Raw genomic sequence first — 14,054 nt, 5'->3', positions numbered from 1 at the left:
TCGCATGTTGTCAGTGTCCCCATGATCAGTGTTCTCTCTACTATGTGTGCATGTGTCTCTAATACTAACTGGACCTCCGATGTGTGTGCAGTTCTTTACATATCCTCAAATGTGGAGTAATGCAAGTGTTAATTTTGTTTGTGCACCCAGTCCGTAGCCTCAACCTCTGCTTTCACCATTGTTCTTCTCTGTGCCTCCACTCTGGACAAACACTGTGATGTGGAGCTGTCAACAACTGCATTCAATCTGCAACTCTGGTGTTCATTCACCCGCTGCTACTCCTTGTTCAGTGCATAGATCTCCAAGCCTCCACAGTTGGGTCTTCATGAACCTCAATCTCGTGTTGCAGGCAGTCCCTCAGGATCTCAGATCTCATCTTGTATCAAGGAGGACAATGTCTTTGGTCCCCTGGTGGCGAGTAGGGATGCAGGACTTTGAACCAAAGTCTCCACTGCTGGCTGTTGTCATGCAGAGGTGTGATGTCATCATCATCTACTCTGTCCCACCGGACACTTTGCTTCCTGTTCAGTGTCTCTTTAGTCTCCAGTTGAATCATTGGGTGACTAGTGGGTGTGGCACATTTCTGTTCAGTGAGTACAGTTCGCTGTCAGCTGTTGGATCTGGGCACGCCTAATTTTGTGTCTCTGGTCCGGGCCTGGTGCCGTGGATCACTGTTACCTTGTGGCTGTGGCTATGTGTTGGGTGCTTGTTGTGGCGGGGTTAGACATTATGAGAGTACTGGAGTGGTTCTGACTGAGACTGCTAACCCTGTGGTGGATAAGGACAAAAATTAGCCCAATATCCAGCCTGACTATAATTAAAACTTTATTAATACTCGTCTAAAGCCTCCGTTGCCCCAGTTGTTACTCCTCTTACTCCTGAACGGGCTTCTTTTATGCATATTCTCTCTCTGTTGTGGGCCCCATTCATGGGCTGCTGACCCACCTGTTGCGGAACATAAGGTTTGAGGGAACTAAGCTTGAAGCGGTGCAAACGTGGCTTGCTGTGGCTGTTGATAGATCAGTGCTTATGGATTTGGAGGAGGGGCTGGATACAGACTATGATGTATTGTGGTTGTGCTGCTGTCTGCTGCAGAGGGGGGGGCTGTTGTGTGGAAGTCTGCTGTTGTGGCTGCTGCAGGAAGGGGGGCTGTTGTTGTTGAACAGGGGCTCCCTGGGGTCCATTATAACCTCCAGGTCCTTCATAACATCCTCCTCTGTATCTTCCTCTTCCTCCTCTTCCTCTGCCACCTCTTCCATAATAGTTACTTTTTGGCCTCTTACAGTTCTTGGCAAAATGCCCTGGCTCATCACAGTTGTAGCAATAGTACGGGCCTATTGTCCTGTCCTCTACCAGGTATATAGTTGGAGTCGTTATGGTGTCGTGTGTCGTCAGTCTGTCCGTACCACCCGTTATTCAACGGCTGGGGATTCATCTTTGGGGACCGTGTGGGTTGGGGAGGGTAGACGGGAGGAAGGGGGCTAATTGTTGTTGTTGTGTTCTTTTATATTTTATCTGAACTGCAAATGTCCGTTTTCTGTTAATATTATATTAAAAAAAATACGTATTTATTAAAAACTATGTTTCAGACAGAAAGCTGATGGTCACACACTCTATCAATTAATAGTTATCTTCAAAAAGAATTCTTCAGTCACTGTTCTGCTCTGTTATTGTCTCGCTCTGAGTGGCTGCCAGGTGAAAAGCGGCGCGCGCAGCTATGTGGGGAAGGGGGGGCTACTCTGTTCTGTGAAGGCGCGTGCCGCGCAGCAGCTTGTCTCCTCCTCCTGTGTTTACGTTTTCTGCTCTTGTTAAGCGGAGTTTCCTCGTTGTTTCTCAGTATCTCAAACTCGTACCTGCTTTTAAACGTAGTACATAATCGCCATACAATGTGTTCTTTACTCGGCAGCGTGCCTTTCAAAACAATAAATCCTCATTTATCACTCGTGCAATTCAACAGACTAGAGCTTGCGTTGACACCGTGAGGTTTCGACTCTGCTTTGTTGATTCCACTTTGACAACATGTATTCACCACCGGTATTCAACATTCATTCACAGTTTATGCATTACACATGTGTTTAATTTCACGCCCCGGTTTCTTTCAGGGTTCGACTCTCCAGCGTTATTCGCCGGCCTCACTTCTTTTAGAGGGCTTTAAACTACGCGACCCCGGTTCCTTTCGGGGCCGACTCTCCAACGTTACCCGCCGGCCTCTCTTCTGTTAGAGGGCTTTAAACCACGCGACCCGGTTCCTTTCGGGCCGACTCTCCAACGTTACCCGGCCTCACTTCTTTTAGAGGGCTTTAAACCACGCGACCCGGTTCCTTTCGGGCCGACTCTCTGCACGGCCTCACTTCTTTAGAGGGCTTTAAACAGGCCGGTTACTTAGGTTCGTTCTTCTCAGCGTTATCCGCGGCCACGTTTTTCTAGGGTTCGACTTCCAGCGTTATTCGCCGCCTCACTTTAGAGGGCTTTAAACGTTTCTTTCAGGGTTTACAACCATTGCTCTGCTACCATTTGTTAGAGTTGGAAAGCGACACACCACCTGGACGACACTCACTGGAAGAAAGAGCGGTAGACTTCTACGTTACATCTATAAGCGTTTTATTCAGAAATCAGGATACAAGTAGACATCATGCATGGACCCTTCTCCAGAGCTCTGACCAGTGGCCTCAGCCCTGGAGAAAAAAGACCACGACTTAGAGTGTGGCCATTTTAAATAGCCGAAAGGAACAGTTCTGATTCGTCAGGAGATAAGGCGGTGTCTTCTCATTGGTTCTTGTTGCCAGCTCCGCCTCTGCCGCTCCTTCATTGGTTCTTCTCGTCTGCCAATGAGTTCACATGTTGTGAAAAGGTGGGGAAGAGGAGATAGTTGATTTAATAAACCTCTCTTGTAAGAAGACTTCCTTCGGCCTTATCTCTTCAGGGATGAGGCCTGGATCTTCTCCAAGGTCGTCCACACCGGGGGCTTCTTCCCACGTGTGAGTGTGTGCGTGTGGGGGATCGGTGAAGGGGGGGGGTCAGTGAGGAGAGACAGTGAGGGTTTAAAGTGTCTAAGAAGGAGAATAAATGGCCCCATCTGGACCCTTGTTATCTATCCTCCCGACGAGGTAAGGACTGTGATTGCTCTTTCTAAACAATGAATACAATGAGCTCTTTCTCTAGTCATCTTCTTTGATGAGTGCAGTGCAGAAGGGGGTTTACATCAACATTCCTTAGGTGTCACTGTTATCTTTCTTTAGATCAGCTCAGACACCAGAGTGCTCCGCTGGAGGTTTTAACTTCCATTCAGTGTTTTCCATCTTACACATAATCTATATGCAAACAATACTAAGCTATGCTAAACTATAATATATATTCTTTAACAATGGTGCCAGCTGGGGATGAAGCAGTGAATACAGACACTGTTCCTGGAAAACTGGGGCATCTGGTTTCTCAAGCTAAAACTGCTTGCCTTGGCATTTAGACCTCTGACTTATCCTTCCTGTTCAGAGCTCCATTGGCTGCTGAGATACCGGACATTTCTCAGATATCGACATTACACTCACATTATTTATTCACTGAACCTAAATCCAGATCATTTCTTCAATTGAGACCGTAAGTACCTTCTTTTTCCAAGGTAGTAAGTATGTATCATCCTAATCATATTTACATGTCATTGTGCTACCTGTAGGAGAGGAGGCACTGACTATGTACCTGGCCAAAAACAAGCTGGACAGGAAGCTTGTCAACGCTACTCAGAACGTGGAAGCCCTTCACCAACTGGCCTCATCCTACTTCATTGACCGTGACGGCACGATGAGGAAGCTGCATGAGATCCAAATTTCCACCAATGCCATCAAGGTCAGTGCGTATTGAACATGTCCACGCATATACAAACACATGTATTGAGAAATTACTGTATGTATGAGGAAACAAAGACCTGTATAGATTACACTTGTTATCATATGCAGGGTATTCATTTAGCAAATTGTATTCAGTCAATTATATACATACACCTGAAAACTGGATTTCAGAATAAATATAAATACGTAATATTTTTTTCGACAGTAAAATGTAATATTATCATAGATTACCTTTTTCTAGATTCTTTGCTATTTCACCTTAGTTAGACAAAACAGCACATTAGGTTTCTCTGAAGGCAAACTGTGCACATAATAAGTCTAAGAAAAAAATAGGTATTTCCGGCTTTGCCACCTTTGTGAAAAGGTTTTAGGCACGGAAAGAACATTGTGTCTCGTAAACTGTGGTCATTTAAAGTATTGACTTTGTATGCCCAACCTTTCTCATGAAGACTTTTTGCTACAGTATAGAGCGACTTCCACTTTTACTGATGAGAGACTCAGAAAATAGACAGACTTTCTTTTCTGTAAAATAAAAACAGTGAACGGAGACCACTCGAAAACAACTATGTGATTTGAGAGTCAGATAAACATCTGTCTTTCACTTCCTCCAGAGACAGATGGTAGACTATATAAAACAAATAAATGAAACTGCAAAACAGCAATATCTTAAAAAAAAGGATCCCTATGAATCTATACGTTGTGAGGTAACCTAGTTTTTATACACAAACTCATATAATTAACACACAAAAGTACTTGAGTAGAGGAGTAGGTGTGATGAAAAGAAACCGATGCTTTCACAGGATGTGCAGGATATGCAGGATATGAGCAGTTGGATTGCAATCCATTGATGTACAGAGTAGACTGAGTGACACATCCTTCCTGTATATGAATGCATCACATCCCGGGGTCATATGAGTGCAGATAAAAAAAAATGCCAATAGAAGTTTCTGAAATAAGTATACCGTGAACATAGACAACAGTAACCGGGACATCATTTTAGGTTTTAAACAAATAATTGTTTTTGTTTTTTTACTTTCTGTTCTGGCTGTCAGACGACTTTGAAAAAAGAATAATGCTACGCTGCGTGAGAGTACTATCTGCGACTGCCTGCCAGTTGCGGTCATTCACATGCTCATTCACCCAGGGACAGCAAGGTGAGGGGGCCAGGGAAAGTAATTGTACAGTATAAATAACATCAAGTAAAACCACACAGGTCACAGTTTTGGAGTACCCCCTCTCTTGTGACCGTGTTCCAGTAATTAGCCGAATGTTAATTATTGTCTCAGGTGATGAGGGAGGTGGGATCAGCTTGGAATAAGGTTTGGCTTTAAGACTCATGCAAATACAGAACTGAGTACAAAACAACTCTCTATATGGATTAATTATTTGCAAAAAAAATCATAACATTTAAAATAATAACACTGCATTGAGCTCGGCTTGACATTCTACCTCCTGCCAACTGGACTTTCCCTTGTTATCACATTATGAAATGGCAAGTAAACACACAACTATAGCTGCAAGCTAATTATTACAGCCACTCTCATAATGTCAGAATGTAATTACTTATTTATCATATCTACCTTACGTTTCGTCAAATGCTTGCTGAAATAAAAGCATTTTGAGATAGTATTATTATTATTTAATGAAAAACAAGGTACTAAAACAAAGCACGGCCACAACAACCAAGGCCCCACATAGCTCCTGACACTGAATCACTCCTTTACCAAACTGGCAGGGATACGCATTATGATTCCATATGTGTACCTGTATGAGAAATAAATAATACAAGCCGGGACAACATTCCCTGTCTGCTTTGACCTTGCTCGTATGAACCTAGTTCGCAAGGCAATACATGTGCCGGAATGAAAGTTGGAGTGAACCTTGGTGTGCAGCTCTGCTTCTGGGATGATTTGTTGTGTCAAGATGTCAACTTGATTAACAAGTCAGGAGCTCAGCAGCAGGGACTGTTTGCTTCCATTATGCTCCCAGTATAGCTCGAGGAACCCAGATAACCCAGAGGAAGCATGCGTTGATTATTGACTGTATCGGTCTATTTCTGGTGTTATTCTACCAAAGTATGTTAACTTAGAAGCAAACATCACACCTACAATGGAACAGTTGAACGCATACCACTTCATACATGTCACTCTACCTTACAATCAGAAACACAAAACACAGGAATGGACAACAGGTCTGTTGTGCAGCATAAAATATTTTTAAATGAGTAAGCGGGAGAAAATACCTAAAATAACACACGGTGGAACCCTCAGTACCAGAGAAGCTTCTTGTTGAGATGGAAACAGAATCAGAGAAACCCAGAAGGCATGCTGCTCCAAGTGGAATTGTGTTACCTGCCACATTTAAATTTCACATAGACTGAGTGAGTTAGCTGATGTGTATTTCAAGCCCTGGTGAGCATGTGTATTTGGTGGTTTTCTTCTCCGAGTCTCCAATCACACATTTCCTAGCGTAAAGCAGATTGCAGGAGCAAAATAGGATGCACCACAGATAAATTGGAACGCGACAGGATTGTAAAAACTGACATTGTGCAGCAGTGCATCACCTCCTGTAAATATAGCAGGAATAGTGCATCCCCTTCTGTAAATATCCCAATGACAGTACATCACCTCCGGTGCTATAAATATCGCAATAAAGAAAGATAATTTGAACTTTACTCCTTAAGTCTTGCTTCAGACTTTTTCCAAAGGGTGCCCTGTAATGTGACAGAAAAGTTTGGGCTCAATTACATTTTGACATGTGATTAAATATCTGTGGATTTATTTAGACACATCTGATCTGAGGACTGGGAGTTTTATATAATGGGTTTGGTGCAGGAAAAGAACGTTGGTATTTTTCACACATTTTACACTGTTAGCATCAACTTCAAAATACCAATTGCATGTGCAATAATGCCAATAACGTCTCAGCTCAGCACTTGTTATGGACAATACTATTGCACAATCACCATCCAAACTGCGTAGTTATTCCACCCAAACTGCTACTTTTTTGTAGTGCACATCAGCAAGAAAACAGGCTTCCTGGAGCACTACAATGATCCATGAAAACTAATTTAAACGTATCTCTTCCCTCTACATCACCAAACATCCTCAGGACTGCCCAATCTGCCATTCCTCATTCCATGTCTTCATCCAGGACAACAGCTCCATTCCTGGTGCCCTTATTGCCAGTGAGTCTGGCAAAGTAGCATTAATAACATTTATTTAATATTTTTTTGAATTACAGTGAGAAGAAAAACATTGATTAAATGTTTTAACTGCATTTGAAAGCAATGGAATGGTTAACGTGTGACTGACAGTTATTTGCTCAACTGTTAAAAAGTATGAGAAAAAGAAGTATACGGTAGACACAAAGTTAAAGTTGAGCTTTTGATTTTCTTTCATTACTCAATTTTTTTTAACCTGTTAAGTATTAGGCAACTTGTTGCTGACATGATAGGATGATGCCTTATATGTATTTGGAAATGTTTACTGGCTTCCTCTTGGTATAGTTTTTGAATAGTGTTGATATTTTCCATAAGTTTGAAACTCACAGCTGCTGCCATGCACCTGTGCATGACCACATGGCCACACACAAACCTCCATCCAAGTCTCCAATACACCCAACAATGCTCTACCTCCCTGTCTCCATTCAAGGAGCACCTTCCTAGCTTTAAGTTGTTGTGAGTGACAAGTGGATTAAGGTGCTCTGGCAGATGAGAGTCCAGGTAGCAGGAAGTCAACCATGAAAAAAAATTAAGCAGACCTGACAGTGAGTGCTGAGTCAGTTTCTGAGAAAAGGAAGGCGGGAGGTGTTGAGAGGAGAGTGTATCCATACAACACACCCACACACACACACACACACACACACAAAGGTCACTGCAAAGCTGAATGGACTGGATGTCTGCTGATCAGGGCAGATGGAACTAAAGCAGATGTCAAGAGGTAAAGCGTTGCCTGAGTTTGTAAAACAGGCGGGGAATGGATTGGTAATTTAGTCAATTAGTGATTTATTTCATGGGAATGCGGGCATGTATATCATCCTCTGTGAGTTAGTAAAGACTGGTTTGAAACTCACAATTACTTTCTCTTCTAACAGGAATAAATAGAAATGTAATGGGTTGGCTCTATCAAGCAAAACAAACATGACTGTGTACACATATGGCATAGAGGAGGTGCACAGTAGAAAGAGTTGCACACAAAGCCACTTAACTTAGCTTTGTGTCTTCCATTTTTCCGCAGAGGAGGATGTGATGTTGGCCTATAAATTAAATTGACTTGACACAGAAAACCTATGAATAAATTGGATTAAGAATACATGATGATACTGATGCAAATGTTGATGAGGTCTCTTACATTGAATTACATTTTTCCCCAATTTCTGTCTTTAACAATGCACAGTTTCAGTCTCAATTACTGACTAATTCAAGGAGCCAACTGACCTATGCATGGTCCCTGAAAGCTCTAGGTTCATTATGTGTAATTATTTTGTTGCTATTTCTTTTTTTTCTTTCTTTTTTGTAGCCCTTGACCAGCCTTTCTTTATGACAGTCATGAACATACACTCCATTTATGAGTGATTGTCAATGCAGTATTGTATTCAAATTAAATGCAGTTGATATTTGTGCAGGTTGGCCTGGACAATAGATGAGTTGTGATGGTGCTTGAGGGAGTCAGGTGCAGCCTTGAAAAAGGGCAATGCATTGGGGCCAATGGTTCTTTCATGCAGCCTTGATTGCATGGCAGAGATGTCTGAATTGAGAATACTAACTAGCTAGACCCAACCCGGGCTCTCCATTAATATAAATTGTACATCGTGAGTCACTGTAGTGCCAGAATACAATATATCCTTGGACGTAAGGGTGCACACATACCTTGGTGACTACAGGCAGAATACTAACGTGAAAAATAGGGGAACGGGTGAAATAGGGATAAAAACATTGTTCAGGAATAAATTATCCAAGAATAGAGTTGGCATAACCTTCAGTAATGGCCAATCACATTAACTCTTCTCATCTCATTTAAAAGCAACAGACAGTTTTGTAATACGCAGAGATTAGAGTCCAGGGCACCTCCTCTCAAAATAAAACTCTCCCCTATCCTCTCCATTATAATTTGCATTGGTTAAAACATGAGAGCCAAATGCTTAGCAAAATATGACAATTTTGATGTTTTCAAAATGTCTTTGGCTAGGCTGGTTTTATTAGATGATTTCAATGTACGTCTATAATTGTGACGCAATTATGCCACATTTAAAATATGTAATCATCACAACCTTCAAATTACAGTCACTTCATTGATGTACATTCTGTGCAATCATTATGTCTTCAGAAAGCATCATTATGAGAATTTAAATAACACAACATATTGATAAAATGAGAGTTGATACAATAAACAGTCGCGGCAGATCATATGTTCAGATATATAACATATCTTCAATTTGATTTAATTTTAGATTAAATGTGCATACAAAATGTTCTCATTCTGAACTTACATTCTCATATCTGTCAACTGTAAATAATGGCAGCATGAATTGCAGTTCTCCGGTCACGTCTCCGGCAGACAGACAGCGATCAGAATGTGCAGAGGAGGCAAAGTCCAGCAAAAGGCATGGAACTATGAACACAGAACAGGGGCTTTGCTCCTCCAATATTGATTCAGTATGGATGTGAGACTTGCTTTGGAGTGCAAACTTACAATCAGGATAAAACACATGTGTCAATACAGCAGAAATGGTTTATACATTTGGATGTTAAAAGTCAGCGCCACTTTGTTCACTGAAATATGATGTGAGGCCAGTGTAACTTTGGCCTCACGGTGAGCGCTTTTACCAGCTCCTCAACCACTTTGCTTATTCATTTGATTTTTAGACAACAATGTTCATGAAACAGTTTGGAATAGCATCATGATATTCGGAAAAATTAACATGTTTCATTTAGGAGTATTACATTCAATACATTTACTGTAGTAGTAAATATGTTATCAATAATATACTCCTGAATGAATGCGACAGAGAGGGCTCTGCACTACCGCACCTGTAATTGATGGTCTTATAATGATGATGTGACTTGTAGGCTATTTGATGCCGCAACAGTGAAACAATGACACTTTAGTCATGAGTGATTGTTGATTTATATTAAGCATGGCTTATGTTCTGGTTGGATGGAGCAATAGTTGAATTGTGATGGTGCATGGGGGAGTGGACTAGGACAGGGGTAGAACATGTCAGATCTTCGCGGTTCTCTAATGTGCAGAGATATCCGCTCAAATAAAAATGCCCAGACCTGTCCTGTAATACCATTGCTTCTACCTCAAGATGTGACAGTGAGTCACTGTAGCAACCAGTCTGCACCCAGTTGGGGAAGCCTCAGAAGTAGAGCTGCCCCAAGGGCGTATCAATAATGTTGAAGGTACAAGGTCCTTGTACAGTTTCTTTATTGGATCAATCCAGAAAGTGGCAGGAACAGAAAACTTGTTTCTTACTTCCCACCATCAGGAGAATACTTTAGCACGAGGAGGGTGGGCAGTGGCTCCAGGAGAACAAAACCGCCCAACTCCCCACCAGAAAATCATGTCAACAATTCAAATGTTCTCCTTTTACTTCGTTATAGTAATTTATAGTGTTTTATTCATAAAAACATACAATTGAAATTATAAGAAAATAAAAGATTGTATTTTTATTATTTAAAATCAATATTGTAATTAATATTTTTAATGATGTATTTCAAAGATGTTTAGAGCTATAAACAGCTCTTAATAAATCTCTAATCTCTATATGTATCACGATCGACAGTGGTCACGATCGACAGTGGTCCGGTACGCCACCTTTTATTATAGTTATTTGGACCATCTTTTTGAAATGTAGCAGTTTGGTCAAATTGTGCGTGTTCTTGTTCGTTAGTAGATGTCTCTTTTCTTTAACTACTACTACTACTACTACCACTACTACTACTACTACTACTATTACTACTATTACTACAACTACTTACGTACATTTTATTGTATGTAGTAGAGGGGAAATGCTGCCCAGTGTTTGTTTGGAGCGTGTGGTCAGATCATTCTCATTGCGCCTATACATAAAAATGTTTTAAAACCTTTATGCAATACAATTTTTGCAAGCATTATTTGATTAACTGTCGGTATCAGACTACTAATGAAGCAGCCGAACAGTACGTGAACATCAGGGCAACCAGCAGGACATATAACAATCAGTCTTTGATGACATCAGACATCTGTGCAGGCAGTAATGCCAAGTGTTCTCATTATAAACTCAGTCGTCTTTTCATCAGTGAGAAATACAAACAATAGTGTGATTGTTATTGGACTCCTACAAGTTTCACATGCTGTGCAAGCTGCAATGGTTTGAATACTGAAAACACATTTATAGAGTGCTACATATAAAATTGGTCCATAAGGAGGTCTGACTTTATTGCGAAAGAAAATTCATTAGGAATCAAAATCAGTTATTTGCGAAATGTCATACATGAAATATGCTTTGAACAGAAAAGAATAGCTTTCTCTACGTGTGCATATCCTTTGCTTGCCACGAAATGTGTGCGCTGAGAGGCTACGTGCATAGTAGCTGGCTGAATATATCAAACCTTTCATCCTTGATATTCTGTTCTGTCTCCCTGAGTCTTTGCACTACTTAAGTGGTCTTAGCTAAATGTGAACATTAATCAAAACCAAGACATATCCCCATTTTGCTGCTGGTGCCATCAGCAGAATCTTAGCCTTGTTATTTACCTGAAACCCACCTATCCAGAAAAAGATTGTCTGAAAGAAATGCCTTTTGTATACCACTTTTGGATACAAATATTAACCTAAACCGCATCTGTGTAATGAAGACTAAATGAAAGTCAAAAGTAGAGCAAATATACATTTTACCAAAATATAACTAACACATTATGTACATCATTTATTTATGAATGTATTGGAGCTCTTTTATTTGAAAGAAAAAAATATATAACCCATTAACATAGGGATATTATCCTTACTTACTGATTCATAACGATTCATCACTCTTCAGTTCCCCGTGGTGTTAAAAAATGCATACACCAGTTCCATCAATTCTGTTCCAGATACAACTAACCACTGGGCTGCACATCTCTGATGATTTTCCCACAAGTGTACCCATTTTTACTTGTGCCTTCATTTTGAAAATCTTGAGTAAACATAAATAAATAATATGGACATGGTCCTCCACTTTGCATCAGTAGGGATCTCAAACATAAAAAGAAAGAGTATTGTCGATACAAAGCGAGGTCCCTTCCCACTGAGAACAATATCATACCTTGCTGATAGAAATAAATGGCATGTGGTTGTTTTACTTTGTGTGGCTGAACATGATTGCTGCAAGCAAAGACTCAGGGGGGGGAGGGTCATTAGTGATTGAAAATAAGATACCCGACGGGGTGTTTTAATGGAAAAATTAAATAAAAAAATTATGAGAGCGTGCCTTCCTGTGGAAATATATAAGATCAAGTACCATTTTGAATGTTGTATAACAGATTGAATGATATCACAGCTGCACATGAGTCTGCATGTGGCGTGTGAACTGTATATTCAGTCATGCATGAAGTGTGCAAGTGTCCATTCCTATTGGGGAGTGTGCGCACTGGATCCCTCGCAAGGTCACCTATCCATACAGTTACTTTGATTTACACCCGCGCACAATATGCGTTTTTTCCTGATGATGCTGCAGTGCTGTGGGTAGTGTAGCTGCCACAGCCACACTATCCTATTCCTTGTTTCGCAGTCCAGTCAAGTGTGCCTCATGTGAAAGGGAAATTTAACATTTATATGACCCAGATTTGTGTCGACTGCTGTAGCCAGGTTTGGAGTAGTCTACATCTAATTTTCATTTGCCACAAGCAAGAATGACATGCGGTGTTGCTTCAATCGTGCTTTTGAGAGTGCCACAGTTATTCAAAATGCCCCTAAAGTTGCTCATTTTCTTACTATCATTCAAAACAAATGATTTAAATAAGAAATGGCTTCTCCAAAGAATGCCAAATTACAAGAAAGGCTATAGAAATATCAGAGCAATGAGATATTCTATGTGTTCCTCAAATATGTTTGCTTTATCCCTCTAATGGATCTTATAGTATCACTGTCGCCATATATATAATATGAACAAGGCAGACAAAATGTCCTCAGAGATATTCTTCTATCAGCCTTTGAGAATAACTGAGGAGCACGTCTCTTCATTTCTACGTATCCAGAAATAGCAAGTCATTAAGAGAATGGCAGGTGATGTGCGTATTAGGAGGGCTCAGCAGAGGCAATCTGTAATGAAGACAGTTCAACCTTACAGTATTCTTGCCCGTCATACTCACACTTCGTATTCCCTTCATCCATTGTTTTTTTTATCTCACATAGCTTCACACCACCTTTTTATTCTCTCGGTGTTTCAAGTTGAAATGCAACTTGGGCATGCGGTATAATGTGAGGTTTGATGGCTGGGAGATGCAGTGTACTCCTCTCAGTATGGCTGGAAAATCAGAAATGAGGAGACACTGCTCCCATCACAAGTTGCAGGAATTCTAGAAATAATGAGAGCTCCATATGCTGTGATATTTTGAATGAACTTTATGAAAATTGGTTTTATTGCACAACTGAGACAGTTAATACACTTCCAAGGGGAATTTCTAACGGATACACTTTCTCCTTCTCCATTCTCAAAGTGCTGCGATACTTTAGTTTCTAGAAATGGAGAACCTTTTTCTTATACATTATAGTACAATGTTTTTTAATTTAGTCTCTATTACTGAGTTTATTTATTCTGACATGGGTATATGTATCCAAATGTGTAAAGACTTGCATAAGACTTCCATGACACATAGTACATTTTGTGATTTGGAAATTGTTGGGAATATTTTAATTAAGGGACATTTGTCTCACAATTTATGTTTCGAGAGGCCGACAAATATCCCAATAATTCACAGTGCTCCAAGATAATCTACCATAAATCTATTTTGCGATAACTCTGTTAGCATATTTGCATTGCTTGGTCTAGCAACAGCTTGTGTTTTATCTGTCATAAGTCAACCTTTGCCTCCCACGTTGGCTGTTGAAAGTTCTAAACTCTGCATTTAACTAGCTATAAATAGTCAAACTCCAGGATTCAAATGAGATTTTTAATTGCCGTTTTACTAAAGGCAGTTGCATCGTAAAGGTCATCCATACAAGTGAATAGAACTGTGTGCTAAAACAC

At 40.5% G+C, this 14,054-nt stretch overlaps 1 protein-coding gene across 1 annotated transcript in view; it reads left to right on the top strand.

Moving 5' to 3' along the window:
- The window catches only part of brinp1 (bone morphogenetic protein/retinoic acid inducible neural-specific 1), an 87,499-nt gene that overhangs the window by 37,477 nt on the left and 35,968 nt on the right, over positions 1-14,054 (top strand). The window contains exon 3 of the mRNA XM_056432246.1: positions 3,671-3,840. Within this exon, the coding sequence (XP_056288221.1) occupies positions 3,671-3,840 (170 nt within the window). The remainder of the gene's footprint in view (positions 1-3,670; positions 3,841-14,054) is intronic.

The sequence above is a fragment of the Pseudoliparis swirei genome, chromosome 15 (genome assembly GCF_029220125.1).
Source record: "Pseudoliparis swirei isolate HS2019 ecotype Mariana Trench chromosome 15, NWPU_hadal_v1, whole genome shotgun sequence".
Classification (NCBI taxonomy): domain Eukaryota; kingdom Metazoa; phylum Chordata; class Actinopteri; order Perciformes; family Liparidae; genus Pseudoliparis; species Pseudoliparis swirei.
Note: the sequence above shows the minus strand (reverse complement) of the source record. Positions and strands in the feature narration are given on the sequence as shown.